This window comes from Panthera uncia (genome assembly GCF_023721935.1).
Source record: "Panthera uncia isolate 11264 chromosome E2 unlocalized genomic scaffold, Puncia_PCG_1.0 HiC_scaffold_19, whole genome shotgun sequence".
NCBI lineage: Eukaryota > Metazoa > Chordata > Mammalia > Carnivora > Felidae > Panthera > Panthera uncia.
In genome coordinates, this window is record NW_026057588.1 from 18,240,508 (window position 1) to 18,257,542 (window position 17,035).

General features: G+C 57.0%; 1 protein-coding gene across 1 annotated transcript in view; it reads left to right on the forward strand.

Moving 5' to 3' along the window:
• Positions 1–17,035, forward strand: part of PEPD (peptidase D) — a 112,044-nt gene that overhangs the window by 1,787 nt on the left and 93,222 nt on the right. The window contains exons 2-3 of the mRNA XM_049621016.1: positions 6,922–7,105; positions 9,081–9,208. Coding sequence (XP_049476973.1) covers positions 6,922–7,105; positions 9,081–9,208 — 312 coding nt within the window. The remainder of the gene's footprint in view (positions 1–6,921; positions 7,106–9,080; positions 9,209–17,035) is intronic.

Consider the following 17,035-nt stretch of genomic DNA (forward strand, 5'->3'; position numbering starts at 1 on the left):
TGGGCTGGGCTGGATGGTGAGGGAGGTGACACAAAATGACAGGGTTCTTGGAGAGGTGCACTACTGGAAGTGCAGGGAGCTTCTGGAGCTTGACAGGGCCTCCTTGGCAGGAGCCATCCCAGGCCGTGGTATGGGACTATCCTGCCGGACACTTTGAATCTGAGGTCAAACCCTAGCAGCTTCTTTAAGGGGGGGTAGGTTCTGAGTGTTTCCAGCAAAATTCTGCCCATCTGCACACACAGGACAGATCAGGGTGTCAGACGTAATGAGGCACTATGCCATCAAGTCATGGTCATGGGCTCCTCGGGGGGTCGGATTTGGTTGCCTGCAGGGTCCTCCAGAGCCTGGGCCAGGGGAGGCTGTGAGAGTCTCAGGGACTGGAGTGTGCTGCGTGTGATTTGGGGAGCACCGGAAGCCCTAAACTAGCATCTCAGATTCAACTAGAAGACCAGGTGCAATAAAAAGCTCCCCTGGGGAGTGTTTCAGGGCTGACCCCGCTCTGTCCTACCAGCTTGGGCAGGGACGTCATGTATGAGATGGATGAGATAGCCCCCAGAGGGTCTGCTCTGAAGCCCTCCCTCACTGCTCGACCCCTCATCCCATAGCACTTGGTGCCCCCTCTTTGAGCCATGCCTGAGCCTTCGTGGTCAGAGATGAGACTTGGCTGCAGCCAGAGCTGCCTGCATCTCCTCCCTCACCTGGCTTTTTCCTTTCTCTTCTTGGCTGTGCCCACTCACCTGCTGGCCCTGGAGTGCCCTTGGCCTCCGATGTAACTATTCACATACGTGCAGGCCCAGCTTAGATGATGATTCCTCCTCCTAGAAACCTTTCCTGACTGCCCTCCCTCCTGACCTCTGATACAAGCTTCCTGCTCAGAACTCCAGAGATTCCCAGTTTTCTCCACTGGCAGGATGCTTTTCCGTGTCAGCACACCTGCCAGTTGTGGTTGAGATGTTGCTTCCCTTTATGCCTCTTCTGGCATCCTTGGATCCCAGGGATCAGGTCATTTTGTACCTTCAGGGCCATTTGGCCACCCTGTGATTGGTGCTGGGTGACGTGATGCCTAATGAATGAAAGGGGAACTTTAAATTAATCCAGTGTGCCGTCCTGCTTTGCAAGGAGGCTCTCAGTGATTGAGGAAAGGAAATGTGGCGGGGGGTGGGGGTGGGGACAGAATTCCAAGTAAGATGAAGAAATACCTTAAAAAAAATTTTTTAACGTTTATTCATTTTTGAAAGACAGAGAGAGACAGAGCACAAGAAGGAGTGGGGCGGAGACAGAGGGGGACACAGAATCCGAAGTGGGTTCCAGGCTCCGAACTGTCAGCACAGAGCCCAACGCGGGGCTCGAACTCCCAGCCAGCCAGATCCTGACCTGAGCCGAAGTCGGACACTTAGCCAACTGAGCTACCCAGGCGCCCCAAGAGATACCTTTAATTCTTTAACCGAGTGGCTCCCAGGGAGCTGCTTCCCAGGGAGCCTTTGCCAGTGAGGAAAAGCAGATGAGCTGCCCTCGGTGTGTATCTGTTGGTCATAGGTCATGCCGGAGTCAGCATTTTTAGGGAGAGAAAGTAACTGGAGGAGTCAGGTTCTGGATCAAAGCCTGTCCCCACCCTGATACGAACCTTTTGCTCCTGGAGAAGAGGTGTCAGGCCGATGCTGGTGGGTGGGTAGGGGTGGGTCTGTGGGAGGCAGGCTGGCCTTTGAGTGCTCCTTTGCCCTCCTCTGGCTCTTTTCCAGACCTGGTCCTGACTCCATAGCTCTCTCTCTCTCGGTCTCTGTGTATGCTTAGACCCCCCTGACCCTTCCCGGGAAAGAGGGAGGCAGGGTGGGGGAGTGTTGGTCAGCTGCCTCTAGGCCCCTCCAGCCAAGGTGAGTGGGTTGCCCTTGCTGACAGCCAGCCAGTAGGCTTGGGGCCCAGCCCAAGCCGGAGGCTGAGGGTGAGGAAGCAGAGGCCCATGGCTGGTCTTTCTTGCTGGGAACTTAGCAGTGTGGGCCCCATCTAGAAGTGGCATTACATTCTAGTGCAGGGATCTTGTCCTTTTCTGTGCCGTGGACCCCATGCCCGTTGGTGAGGCCTGTGCACCCTTCTCAACATGTTTTTAAATGCATGATATAGGGGCTCCTGGGATGCTCAGTTGGTTAAGTGTCCTACTTCGGCTCAGGCCATGATCCCACAGCTTGTGGTTTCGAGCCCCAAGTCGGGCTCTGTGCTGACAGCTTAGAGCCTGGAGCCTGCTTCAGATCCTGTGTCTCACTGTCTCTCTGCCCCCCTCCCCCCCAACCCTGCTCATGCTCACTTGCTCTCTTTCTCTGTCTCTCAAAAATAAATAAACATGAAAAAAAATTTTTAAATGCATAAAATAAAATACAGAGAATTACAAGGGAAACTAATTACATTGAAATACAGTTATCAAAATGTTAATAAATTTACTGTATAGTAATATATGCTTCTTTATTCACACATTAAGTCATAAAAACAGCAGGCCTAATGACCACCCTAATTATGAAGTAGCAATGAACAAGAGTGATATTTTGAGATCCCGTGACATCAGTAATATGATAGGAAAACACATATGATTGTTACTGGTGACAGATTCATACACTGCTGATGCTGCTGTGGTTAGTTCCTTACATTAATAATAACTGAAGAAAATGTACAGTTGAATGAGAGGTTAAAGGCAAGAAAGATCTACTTTTTCCCCACCCAAGAAGATGGAGTCCCTAAGTTCTGTGTGTGAATCCTCATGGGTGAATCCCCCATGGGTGAGAACCCCACAGGTGGCCACTGAGGCAAAGGAAGGGGTGGTTCAGTATGGTTTGGGGGACAGGAATGGGTTGGAGGGACAACAGCGTCACACTCTCCCCGAGGCTGGCCCCACTCCTGGTCACTGGCTGCTTCCTGGGCCCTGGCGGTTGGTAGGGGTGGGCTGGCCTGTGGGGACCGGAGTTTGTTCTCTGGGTCTCTCTGGTGCCTCAGAGCTGGTGTGCCAGCCTCTGCTGGCTTATTTACACTGGCACTTGGGGATGACCTGGCTTTTGCCTTTTCAATTCTGGGGATCCGTGAAAGCGCCAGTGGAAACCAGGTGGAGACGTTTTATTGGTGCTGCTTTTGCTGAGCTTGCGGGAAGTCACCTGCACTGGCTCTGGGCCCCATGTTCTGTTGGGGATGGGGGGAGAGGGTTGGTTTACATCAGGAAAAATCAAAGGGCGTGTCTCTATAAGCCTTGATTCTGGGGGTGCCCTGCAGTAACGAGTGACCGCAGCTCCGTTCGGCCTGAGCCCCATGGAGACTTAGGGAGTATTGCACGTTTTCTTCACAATAACAGCTGACGCTCCTAGACAGGATTCTTAGCAAGTTACCTGTCTTGTTCTGGGCTGCTTGGCCCTTGGGCCAGAAGGTCCCAGTCCAGATGATCTGAAACATGTAGGCCTCTCAGAAGGTTCTGGACAAGAGGAAGCCCAGCTCTTCTTCTGAGAGCCTTCCTGGTGGGGGCATGGTGGCAGGCCAGGTGGAGCTAGTGTCTGGTGTGTTTAAGGAGAGAGGGTCAGGGAGAGGGGTGAGGAGTGGTGGGGGATGAGGTGGGCCGGGTGAGGGGATGGGTGCTGGCTGCAACTGGGCATTTTCAGCCAGCTGTGCTATGGAGTCTTCGTGCATCCGGGCGACTTTGGCCGAGGCCACCTGCAGCAGTGTCTTAGTGATGCTCCCGCTGGGCCACTGGGGAGTCTGCAGAGATGAGGTTCTTCCCTGTGCCATCCCCTCCCTGGGATTTGCTGAGTGAGGGGAAAGAGTGTGGGGGGCCGTGCGGGTGCTGGTGGCTGCACTTTCGGTTCCTGACTGCATGGCCAGCTGGGATGCAGGCATGTTCACGAGGTGTCACCTCTGCCCTTTGATCCTTGTGGCTGACAACAGCAGAAAAGCAGCCCAGCTCAGAGGAAGTCCTGGCCCCTGTACAACCCTTCTGTAAGGGCGAGGCCCAGGGACTGGGGTGGGGAGCTCTAGCCCTGTCGACGCGTGTGGGGTGTGCGTGACCCTTCCTCCCTTTCTGGGCCAGGGTGGGCCCAAGGGTCCTGTTTCCTGCCCCACTGGAGCCGACGTGGCAACTTTTGATCTGCACAGCTGTGTGGGTGGCCCCACATTGTGACCGTTGTTTACTCAGCAGATATTTATTGAGTACTTGCTGTGTGCCAAGCGGAGTGCTAGGCACTGGGGCGGCAGCGACCAGAGCAGGCCCAGATCTGTCTCCATGGGATTACTTTCTTGTGCGTGGAGGCGGACCCCCCCAGTGAGCACCAGTACATACAGATTGCCTATGTGTCAGAAGGTGGATGTGTCGGGGCACCTGGGTGGCTCAGTCGGTTAAGCACCTGATTTCGGCTCAGGTCATGATCTCGTGGTTCACAGGTTCAATCCCCGCGTTGGGCTCTGTGCTGACAGCTCAGAGCCTGGAGCCTGCTTTGGATTCTTTCTCTCTCTCTCTCTCTCTCTCTGCCTCTCCCCTGCTCGCTCGCTCTCTCTCTCTCACACACACACACACACACACACTCTCTCTCTCTCTCTCTCTCTCTCTCAAAAATAAATACACATTAAAAAATTAAAATAAAAAAAAAAAAAGAAGGTAGATGTGTCATTTCAGCCAGGGACCTGACAGGGCCTCACTCAAAGGGGTGATGAAGAGAGTTTCATGCAGGGGTCAGTTTACAGAGCTGTGGGCAGGTTAAGGGGACCTGGGAGAGAAGAGGAGGGAAGCTGGTCAGGAGCCAGGGAAGCCAAGCTGTGGTCCTGCGGGGTGGGACCACCAGCCATCAGGTTCCAGCTTCACCAGGGAGAGGAGGGAATGGATTCTGTGTCCTCCCTCCACCCTTTAGTCTCCTGCCCTGCCTCCCAGCGGCTAAATCCACCTGGAGCCTTACTGAAGTGCTAGGGGGACCTGGGCAGAGCAGGGAAAGTGGATCTGGAGGGTGCTAAGTGGGGGGAGAGAGGAGAGAGCTATACGTGTAAAGAGGAAAGCCGGGGAAGACCAGAATGCGGTGGCTTTTAAGCCATGATGTGCATGGGGGTGTCACCTGCTCATGTGTCCCCGTCTCTGAGGGGCCATGGCCAGGTGAGTGCAGTACCTGGCTCTCATTGTGTTCCCTGGCAGAGCCTTCTTTCTCAACCAGCTCTGGGCTGTTTCTGCCCTCTTGGGCCTGCGTGCTCACCTGCTGCCCCCTTCCCTGGGGCACACACCACATGCACTTGCCTGACTCCCCTGCCGCCCCCTGGGCCTGGCCCGGCAGCCTTCCTAGCCCCCAGCACACTTGCTAGGATGTTACCTCTGTCTTCCGTCCCCTGTCCTCCGTTTGGTCATTCTTTCGGAAAGAAGGTGAGGTTCCTGCCCTCCTAGAGCTTACGTTTTACCTGGGGAGACCATGAGCAAGTAAATAAATGATGTCAGGCAGTGCCCTGTGCTCTAGAGAGGAGTGAGGAGAGTAGGGGATAAGTCTTGGACAGAGTATTGGAAAGCTTCTGGAAAGTGTGGCCGTTTCTGCAGAGGCCCGGATACAGTGAGAACGGGAGCCATCCAGGCCCCTGGGGAGTGTTCTTGTCGTTTGGGGAAGAACTGGAGTGCCAGTACAGGCAGAGTGGGGCTGCATCCCCTCAGTGCCTGGTAGCTCTGGGCCAAGTGCACTGGGTAGCAGAGGGGGTGGGCAGGGGAGGGCCTGCTCCGATTTGCATTGTAAAGTGTCCCTCTGGGTGGGGGAAGCTGGGACTGAGAGAGCCTGGAGAGTTCCCTGTGGTTGTCCAGGCAGGAGAGGGGTTCCTCCAGCTGGAGGTGGCGCTGAGGGGGGAGCGAGCCTGAGCCTGTTGGGGGGATGTGGAAAGAGTGGCCCCCAGGTGCCTAGGAACCCAGAAGCTAGGCGAGGACTGGGAAGCCACATGAGGATTTTGGGTGCAGGTTCAGGAGCAGGGGTCACTGTGACCTGGCCAAGGCCAGGGAGGGGATCGAGGAGAGCATGGGCAGTAGAACAGTGGACTTGAGTGACTGCAGAGGATATTTCCTGCAAAGGGGACAGAGACATCAACTGCTGGAGGGGCGTTGCGGTCAAGGGAACTAAGTGTTTTTACTTATTTATTTTTTACAAGGGTGAGGTTCCTGTACACTGGTTACAAAGAGCGATCCTGAGAGGGAAAACTTGATGCTGGAGCAACCGGGGAATAGACATGGGATGCAGGGTCTGGAGGCAGGTGGGCTTTGGGGGGGTGGGTGCTGGGAGGGTGAGCTGTTTTCTCAGTGTAGAGGGGATTGGGGTGGGGGTGGGGAGAGACATCCACCTGCTCTCTTGTGATGTGGGTCCTTCAGGAGAGCACCCTGAGGGCTGCCACTGCCCAGTCCATCTCACCATGATCCCCTCGGCACAGACTCACTTCAGGCCCTGGTACTGGGTGTCCTGTGTGTGTGTGTGCTGGGGCCAGGTGGGTGTCCCGGCCCAGGATGCTGGGTCTGTGACTTGAGAAGACAGCATTATGAAGGCACTGGGCAGGGATCCAGTGTTGTCTGGGCCAGATTACAGCTCATTCTTGCATGGATAGTAGGATCCTTGAGGGCAGAAGTCGAGTGCGTCTCCAAGCCATTGTAGGCTTCCCTCCATGGGCCTCACCTGCCAGCTGGTTAAACAGATGCAGTTTTCCCTCATCTGATCTCGGGGCCTGGCGCTCGGGGACAGCAGGGGAGGGTGCGGCCGAGGGGGCCCTGTGGTCTTCGGCAGCCCAGCGAGGGGCTGTCTCTAGGTCAGGCAGATTGAGGTTAGACCAGCTTGCCCCATGCTAATGGGGGTCCCACAGCAGGCTCGGCCCTCCAGTCACCTGAGGCCACGGGTGGCGGATGTGCTTGGTGGCGCTAACAGAGCCTATGTGGCAATGTGTGTTCGTGTCTTGCAGACCTTCGTTTTGGCTGGGGAATGAAACCTTGAAGGTGCCGTTGGCACTCTTTGCCCTGAACAGGCGGCGCCTGTGTGAGCGGCTGCGGAAGAACCCGGCTGTGCAGGCGGGCTCTGTGGTGCTGCTGCAGGGCGGGGAGGAGACACAGCGCTACTGCACCGACACCGGGGTCCTCTTCCGCCAGGTGAGCCCGCCCTGTAAGCGTGCACCCGGCCTTCTGTGGGCTGCCCGCCCTCCTCCACCATCGGGCCTGGTAGGCCCTGGGCAGCTTTACCCCCAAGGGGACCCTGCAGAGGCTCTCTGAGGGCAGGTCGAGGCGTGGGCACCCAGGAAGCCCATACCCAATAGTCTGGAGGGGCAGATCCCTCCTAGCTGTGGCTGAAGGCAGAGCTGATGCCAGCCAGTCTCAGCTCTTAGGTCAGGATACAGAACGATGACATTCTTGGGGGAGCAAGTAGGCAAGAAGGCCTCACGGAAGAGGCAGTATTCGGTGTGGGCCCTTGAAGGCCAGGGTGAATTCTGACAAGTGCAGTTGGGTGTGGGTGTTCCAGGCTGGGGAGGAGGGTAGTGTCCACAGGAGTAGGTGGTAAGAGGGTGGGCTGGGCAGAGGTGCAGATGGGGAGGTCTGACTTCCTGGGGCCAGATTCTTCCTGTGCTAGGGAAGACGGGGGCTGCAGGGGGCTGCAGACGTCTGGGAGGGGGCGTGTGAACAGGGTGCTGAGCAGGAGTAGGAGGCCCAGACATTCATCATGGTTTGGCCATTGCTGACTCACTGACCCTCACCGGGCTTCAGTTTCCTGACCTGGGAAGTAGACTAGGGACTCCTTAAGGATCTGGAACCCTGTGCGGGGGAGGGTAGTAGGGGTAGCCTAGCTGCAGCCTGGATGTGGCGGCCTTGGCTGGGAATCGCTGGCATCACTCAGTTCCCAGGAACAGGAGCAAAGGCACTGAGCAGAGAGGCTCACCCGGAAAGCCGGAGACGCCCTGAGCCAGCCCCACTCATCGATCTTAGCATCGCACTCACTCTATAGATGATGCAACCGAGGCTCCGAGAGGAAATGACTTGCCAGAGGGGGAGCTGGGACTAATTAGAGTCGCATCTCTGGACTCCAAGTATAGGGCTCTCTTCTCCTCCCTGCCACTTGCAGATCTGGGGCCTGGCACCCTGGGAACTCCGGAACCTCCCTGGGGACATGGCTGTCCAGCATCCAGGCCAGGAGGAGTCAGGGAAATGTGAAGGGGACCTGAGTGTGGAGGCGCGGCAAGTGGTGGCCTCCCCAGCTGGGCTGTGTCCCCTGCACAGGACACAGATGGGCTGTCGGCTGCTGAGAGCCATTGTGGTGTTTTTATGCCGCAAGTGGCTCCCGCTGCACATTTCCCCATGCCACATTGTTCTTGCAGCTGCAAGCCTGCAGTCCCCTGGTTGCTAGAGACGTGGAGGTCTCAGTAAGGCTTTTCTGCCTAGTCTTGATGCTTCCTGAGGTTTACGTATTTTGTGGTTTAAAAATCGATCTCCTAAATTCAGCCTTTGGCTCCCTGACTGCTGTTATGCAAGGTTAATTTTAGCAGAGATCCTCCTCCACTTCATACCTTTCGAACATTATTTTAGCTCAATGTTTATTGCTAAACACTGAAGTCATCAGCTGCCCCGGGGGTGGGAGAAGGAAGTAAGAAGTCCTAAATGGAGGACTCCTTTCCGTGCAGATGTCTGGCCTAGGTGTCTAAGTCAGAGTGGCATCTTGCCCACCTTCGGGCATGGGGGCAGCAGAGAGGCGCGGGCAGGGCTGAGCCGGACCCGTGGTGCTCATGGGCACCCGTGTCCTGGCGTGCCCTAGGGTGCCCTGCGGGGGGGCATGAGGGTGTTGCCGGGAAGGGGTGCAGGTGGGGCTGGGGCATGTCGTGAAATGTGCATCATCAGAGAAAGCTGAAAGCAGGGTGGGAGGAGCCAGCCGGGCTGCTCCATGCCAAATCCCGGAAGTGGGAGACAGCCCGCAGCTGTCAGCGGGCAGAGTGGATAGATGGACAACTGTGTGGGGCTGGGGGGCCCTGAGCTGACTTTCCAGGGTGCTCGGTGCTCACTCCGACACCTCACACCTCTCCCTGTGCCTCATGTTTTTGTCCTGCTGACTGGGTAACCAGGGTCCTTGTTCTCACCACAGGAGTCCTTCTTTCACTGGGCGTTTGGCGTCACGGATCCAGGCTGCTACGGCACAATTGATGTCGGCACCGGGAAGTCAACCCTATTTGTGCCCAGGCTTCCTGCCAGCTATGCCACCTGGATGGGAAAGTAAGGAGCAGTCTGGGCCTGCTGACCACCGCTGGGGTTGGGGCAGGGGGAAGGGTCTGGCCTGTGGTGACAAGGAGGGAAAGAGTAGCTGGGGATGGGGGGCGGGGTTCAGTGGTCAGGCCCATTGACTGCTCAGGGCCAGAGCCTGCGGCCTTGGTTGGGAAGGGGTGTCAGAGCCACAGACTGTGGTCATGTTTGTTTGGAGGTACTATTTATTAATCTTGAAATTCTGGATTCTCAGCTTTGTTAAAATGTCAGAGGCTGTGGCCCCAGTGAACCATCACTCCCGCATGGCATCAGTGGGAGGCGGCCCCACCTTGGGTGTCATGGGGGTTGGCTCGGGTCAGAGAGGGCAGCCTGGGACCATTCTCTGAGGCCCATCGCTAATGTGGCATTGCGGGATGCCTGTCGTGTGCCCGTCTCTGGCTCAGATGGAGGCCCTGCCTCAGTTGGCTCACCCATGAGACAGGTCAGTGGCTCTAGGCTTGTGCTGTGTGAAGAGTGTGGGACCAGGGCTGGGCTGTGCTCAGAGGCCTCCTCCCCATCATCCACGGCCTCTACCAGCTCCAGGGCCCTTGGCCATGTCCACCCACCTTGGGAGCCATCCTGCCTGCACAGAGGTGCTGAGTCAGACGCTGTACTTCACCGTGGGTGCTTGAGGTGCTCAGGGGATCCCGGAAAATGCTCATCACCTTCAGCATGTCGTTCCTGCCTGGAGGGTGGTCATTCTGGGCAAACGTCTGAATTGCAGCCCTCGCTGCCTAGTGTCCTCGATCTCTCATTACCAGGTGGGCTGGCGGGCCTGTGGCTGCTACAGGGAGCTGCTCTGTGCAGACCCCAGGACAGGGCCTCCTGTGCCTCATGCAGCACCCTTCCCCACCGGCCCTTCAGTGCAGACTCCATAGCTTCTTTGGTTGGCCTGAGAGATCCCTCTTCTGTCATCTTGGGGCAAGGGATCCAGGCTCACAGGTTGGTAACGTTTCTCCTTTGGGGCTTCCTGGCCCCAGGCCTTCAGCTTTGCCGTAGAGACAGCTTTAGGCAGCACTCATGGCAGAAGAGAAGTGGGCTGTGCTTCCCTGGAGGACATTCTCCTGCTTGCCTCTGGGGGAGGGGGGTGGGAAGTGGCCATGCCTGATCCACTTGGCCTCTGGAGTGCGTGACTGAACAGCCACGTAGGTTCTGGCCCTCTCAGAGGCCTCAGGGCAGATGGCATAAATGTGTCCCTGCTGTAATGAGCAGGTTCCCACTGGCCTCCATACCCGGGTCAGGGTGGACACGGAACGTTGTACTGTCTTCTTCCCAGAGGGGTGGGGCGGCACCTTGGTCAAGGTGAGCCAGGCCCAGTGAGAGCCCCCAGAGGCTCTACACTGCCCAGGCCTGGGTGGGGGTGTGTGGGGGAGTACAGAGGCAGATGTCTGCTCTGTCCTCTGGACCTCCCTGCCTGCCTTGCCACGGTGTCTTGTACCTGCAGAGAAACTGGCCTCGGGTTTGGCCTGGGGCAGGCCTTCCTCAGTCCATTCTTCCTGGACGCCTCCTCCTGTTAGATCAGCATATCCGGCCTGGAGACATGGGTACTCCTGGGAGGGTGGGTTCCACCTCTCCATCTTGTTGTAGCCTTTATAGTCAGTCTTCATCAAATTCCTGGTTGGATCCGTACAACTGCCCTGCTTTGAAAGGAAACAGCAGTGTGGTGGTGTGGCCTGTGCAGGTCCTGTGGGCCCGTCTTGCTGGAAGCTTGCCGGACGGCTCAGCACGGCCCCTTTGTGGAGCAGGTCTCGCCACTGTTGGGGCCTCTGATTCCTTATCTGGGGAACAGTGACAGTACTGTCCGTGAGGCACCACCAGGGCTGAGTGATGGTCAAGGCTGACCACCAGTCGTCAGAGTGATGGTCACTGTGGGGACGGTTATGTTTGTGACACTGAAGTGAGGTGGTAGATGGCAGGGACAGGCAGCTTGTAATGTCCAAAAATGACCACAGCAATATTTGTGGCCATTCCCTATGCAGAGGTGGAATCTGTCCCCTCCTGCTTGACTCGGATCGGGACCTGGTGACTGCCTCGATGTGTGAGTGTGGCAGGGTCATCTTGTAGACAGACGATAAAGTGCACTGTGGTTCTGCTCAGGGACACTGGCCCTTGAACCCGGCTGCCATGCCGTGAGGGGGCCCATGTAGGAGGGACCTCATGGAGAGGAGCGGAGGCCCAGCTGACAGCCAGACCACCCATCAGAACAGGTGACTCCCAAGTCCCAGCCCTTGGGTCCTGCTGCTGAGGTCCCAGACCTTGTGGAGCAGAGATAAGCTGTCCACTCTGGGCTCTGTCGCAAGCCCAGACCTTCAGGGTCCATGAAAGTGAAGAGTGTCAGTATGGTTTGCTACAAAACCTTGGTGACTGGTTCAGCTGTGGTGAGAAGGTTCCTGGTGAGAGTGTAGGTCTGGTCTTGGTAAGAGGATTCCTTCCAGACCCTTTCTGCACTCTAGGCGGTCACTTAGCTGCCAGTGGCATATCCCACAAAGAGCCAGGGCCCCTCTGCAGCATCCGGGGTTGTGAGCTGGCTGTCTGTGATCCTCCCTGTGGCTCCCTACTGGCTTCAGGAGTGCCGGTCCTGCAGTCGGAGATGTGGGCCTGGGTGGGGGGGCTAGGGGAGGTTGTGAGCAGGGCCTCACTGGAGTTTCTGTCTGGAAATGTAGGGAGCCTCTGAGTGCATTTTCTCTTCTGTCTGCGTGCTTTTTATGTAGGGCTGACTCTTGTGTGAAATTGGGGAGTGCCTGTCCTGGAGGGTGGACGTCTTTTGGGGCAGTGGGAGGAAAGGCCTGTCCCTGCCTTAGGGACTCTACCATCCAGTGGGAAAATCTGAGCAAATCTCACTATGTTTCCCCACAGCCACCATCTGGGGAGCCACATGGCACTTGACTGGAGGGTTTAAAACCCGGGACCTGATTGGTCAGGGAACAGCTGTTAGCAGTTGGCTATTCTGAAGCATAATCTTCAATAATACAGGAATAATATTCTGTGCTTTGGTCATGGCTGACTTTCAGGACCACTGTTAAAAGTTCTCCTTCAGTCTGTCCCTGCTTTGCCAAGCCAGCTGATTGTCTGGTGCAGACACAGCTGCTTGTGCGGCCTTTGAGTATAGAAATGGGTCTGCAGTGTGGGTCTCCCAGTTGGAAAGGCTCCATGCTGGGTGGGCCGGAATGAGCAGGTTGGTCCCCAGGGGCCTTCTGGCTCCACAGCAGAGAGCTAGACCCTGGTTTCCTACAGACCTGGCTCCCCACTGTGGCCACCTGGGCAGGCCTTTCCCTTCCTCTGTTCTGGCGTGCCCCTTTCCCGGTCCCCATGTCCCCAGCCTTTGGGAGAGAAGACTCAGTTATAGTGGGGCAGTGGTAAATGAGTTGGTTTTTGGGGGCTGGAGCTGGGGAATGGCCAGATCTGATTGCATGTAGCTATTTCCAGACACTCATAATCAATAGGGCTCAGGAGCGAGGCTGTGGGATTACCTGGCCTTTGCAATCAAAACCCACCAGCCTGAACATTTGACCTTCAGCTCCTCAGCTTCCTTTTCAGTCTCTGATGGCTTTTGAAAATCCATCTGGCAGATCCTGCAATCCACAGTCGTCCAGGGAAACAACACCCCCATCTGCGGATCTGCCGCTTCCTGCACAGAGGGCCTGTCCCGTTGTCAGGGCAGCAGACAACGAGGCCTGCTGCCCGGCCTGTTCCTCACCCCGGGCCTTTTTGGGTACAGGGGTAGGGTAGCTTCTCATTTGTTTTCATTTGGAATCTTTGCTGACAAAAGTCGGGGCCTTTGGACGTGAGAGTGTTTCCCATTATGTCTTGTCAGAATCAGGCTTAGCTGATGGCAGCTTTGGCTGCCAGGGTGTCTGGGGTCCTCTAAAATTGTCTCCGTAACTCAATACCGGGCAGCCTCAGCGCCCAGAGAGGGTGAGTGACTTTGGGCCTGCGGGGTCTGGGGGGCCCTACTAGAACCTTTGCAGCTTGACCGTGTTCTGCTCCTGTTGTCTCCTGGCTGAGACTGTGGCTTGGTATGGGAGACAGTGGGCCTGGTGTGGGGTTTGCAGGGAGGAGGGTGCTTATCCTACTGAGGGCCCTGCCCAGGAGTGGTGAGGGGGAGTTTCCCCCCGGGCTCAGGGCCTCAGGGCCTCAGGGCCTGAGCCCTGCTCTTTCTGGCATGGGAGCTGATGTGCATGTGCTGTGATGTGTGTGTGGGTGCCAGGGGAGTGGTTGTGGGTGGGTGTGGTTTGGGTGTATGCGGTATGCGGTGTGTATGTGCACGTGTGGGATGGGGTGTGCGGGGGCGTGTGGTAGGGTGTGATGTGGTATGTGTGCATATTGCGGGTTGTGTATGTTGTGAGCGGTTTCTCACAGCTACCGTTCCGCACCCTGTACACACACCTGGGTCAGGAGGACTGAGGCCGCCTCAGCCCACCTGGTGGCCTCACCCTGTCCCTCCCTCTGTCTTCAGGGAGGGGCACTGACGGAGGTGCAGGCCTTCCCGAGGAGGCTGAGGAAGCCCCTTTGGCTCTTACCCCAGGCGGTCCGGGGTGGGGGGAGCCTGATCTCAGGCAGCCTGAGGCCTGGCTAAGCATTTACCAGAACCCTTGGGCACCTTTCCCGGGGCTCTGGCTCTGCTGATCACGGGCCTCCTTTTGATCACCTCCGGAGCCCTGGCTCCCCCGATGCCCAGCACCGCCTCACGGCTGTGATCCCCAGGATCAGGAACCTGCACTGCTTTGGAGAGACCTGTTCTCTGACGAGCCACTGGAATGTTGCAGTGGTTGCCGACCCACGTTGGGAGCGAGTGCCAGCGCTGTGCTGTGAGCAGGATGAGAGGCAGCGGCGTTGCGTGTGGCTGAAGGCAGACTCTGGCCGCTAAAATTGATGGTGACTGCTGTAATTTGGTCCTGTTATTTATTCATTAACCGCACACAGGTGGGCAGCTAGCTGGCAAGACCTGTGCTTGGAAATTTCATATTCTGAAGGGTTCCATTGTGTCTACACCACAGGCATTCACTTAATGTCTCCTTCCCACAGGAGGCCCTGCACGGGGCGTGGGTACTCACAGTGTCAACCCTGACCTTGAGTTCTGGGAAAGGCCACCTCTAACTCATGCTGGCCCCGGCTGCTGGTGGTGAAGTCACAAACCGCTTTGAGTGGGGTGCTCTCTCTTCTCTCCTGCCAAAGCCGTCCCTTCCCTTTGAAGGGACAGTTTCTAGGGTGAGGTCAGCTTCTCTGCTGACCCACTCTCCCCTGGTCCAGTGGTTTTTTCTGGATCTGCCATGTGATGGGATCTGGCATGAGCTGCCCCGCTGGACCCCGAACCCCAGACAGGGCAGAGTGCAGGCCCTCCGTGTGGCTGCCGCCAGCCTGGCCCCCAGCGGGTCCTGTAGCTGCCCGCTGACCTCTCTTGCCTGTCCAGCGGGGCTCTTGGAGCAGCCGCTCCTTCCCTGGTCGACCCCACCAAGTCATCACGGCTGAGTCTCTGGTGGCTGGCTTGATGCGGTGGCCTGGCACACGTCTCCCTTAGGGTGACATTTAAATTATTTTTACTATAATTAGCCTCAAAACATGAAAAACAAGTAGTATTCAAACTTAATTATCTGTGCCCTTTAGGAAAGAAAGGCAGGCGAAGTGCCAGAAAAGATGTTTTTCACATTGTATCTGTGAGGTGGTCGTTCCTATTACGAACCAGGCCTGTGGCTAGTCAGTGGTTTTGATCCTTGAGGCCCAGTGGGTGCTCAGGACTGTGTCATTCGACTTCTTTGAGGAGGGCAAGGGGCACGTGGTGGGACTGACTCCTGCCCTGCCTTCCTCCCGGATAATCAGAGTGGCGGCAGCAGGCTCTCGTGTGGGCTGGCTGGCCCTGGCTGCTCCTCGGCCCCTGCGGCAAGTGGAGCGGCTTATGGCTGGTAGGCGAGGGGTGGAGAGGTGAGCGCACAGCCCTGGGGCCATCCACAGGTCACAGCTACCTCGTGTTTGCCTCGCCATTACGCCTCCTCCTCCCATCTCCCCTGGTTCCGTATCGCGAAGACCTTGACCTCAGGCTGAGTGTGTGGAGATGTTCTCAGGTCTCCAGTCTAGGTCTGTGCTGAAGCCTGACCACCGAGACTCCCAGGCAGGGCAGGCAGGCAGGCAGGCAGGCACACATTCCCTGGGGTAGTGGCTGAGATGCCCACCTGTAGGGAGCATCCCCTGAAAGCAGGTCCTTTGCACTTCCCAAATCTGCTGGCAGTTGGCGTTGGGTGCCTGCCACCGCTGCAAGCGATGAAGTGGCTGGGGACCAGAGGTGGACTGGGGACCTGCCGAGGATGCAGGGCATCCGTCCTGGAGCTGAGACCGAAGCTGGTGCGGTCGAGGGTGGACGTGGTGATGACACTGACGGCCCCACCCCTCCCTTCTGGCATGTGCTTTTGCGCATGGCTGAGGGTGTCACCGCTTAGTAGCCGAGGGTCAGTGAGCTGTCCGCCGTAAGCGGAGAACCGGGGCCTCCCGAATCCAGGTGCCTGTCATCTGTTCCTGCCCCGTAGCTCCTTCAGGTGGTACTGCTGGTGGTGCCAGACTTTGGCCATTTGACGTTTGAGTCCTGACTCAGGCGTGGAAGCTAATGTGACTGGATTGTGCAAATTTAATTAACAGCAAGAGCCTGACACCCAGTGCCTACTTCAGAGAAGCCAAAAGAGAGATAAAGCAAAGAGCGTTCTGGGGCACCGAGCAGCTCGCTGCAGTGAGACTGTCATCTCTTCAGCCTGCTCGCCGTGTGTGGCTGTGAGCTCCTTGCTGATCCCTGAGGCCCACCCATCTGCCCCCCAGGTCCATGATCTCTGCTTCCTGGCCATGATCTGTCTGGCGCAGGCTTGAGTGGAGAGGGAAGCCGTGCAGGGCTCAGGGAGGGTAGTGGGCTTCTATTTCCCGGGCAGTGACCCTGGTCACTGATGTCTTTCTTAAAGGCACATGGAGCTTGCTCTTGGAGGTGGTCATCTCCAAGTCTGGAAGTGTGCTCCCTCCTCTGCCCCCTCTGGGCGTCCCCAGGCACGCTGCCCTTGGCACCCTCACCCCCCTGTCATCTGCTCACCCTTGCGAGTCCAGGAAGCACAGTCTGAAAACCATCTGCTGTTTTCTCCCGAGGCCGCTTTCGGATCTAACACTCGATGACTAGAATACCATGTGATCACAGGCAGCCTGGGGGGTATATCCCCTGTGCTGATGTGGTGCCCAGGCGTGGGATGGCGCAGGATGGCGTGTGTGCGTCAATAGACTTGGCTTGTGACACCCTCCCCTCGTGTGGCTAGTGCTCCACTTCATGTGAGTTCTGTCACCAGCAGTGACATCAACTCACCCACCTGCCGGGAGGCGGGGGGATGGGGGGGTGCTGGCTGGACCATTGACTGTGACCATGACCATGACTGGGAGCCCTCCGGGAGATGGCCCAACCTCCTCCTTCCTTTGTCTGTCTTCTCATGGCTGATTTTTCAGAGATGATGAGTAAGCTTGAATGTTCTCATCACAATGAGTAATACTGATATTGACTTCTTTAAAATGTTAATTTTAAAACTTTCCTTTAAAGAGGCTCCATGGGGGGCAGCTCCTGGGAGGCAGCTTATTTCATGCCCCAAAGGGTATACTGGCTGGCTGCCTGGTGGGCTGTTGCTGGTGGTGGAGGGTGAAGTTTGGTCTGCAGATGCTTGCTGCGGGTGGCCAGGGTCACGGGCTCCAAGGACGAGTGGAGGTCAGCTGGGGAGGTCAGGAAAGGCAGACGGTTCAGCATTAAATCTGTGGCCCAGTGCCCCTTGTCATCCGAGTCTGTGCCTG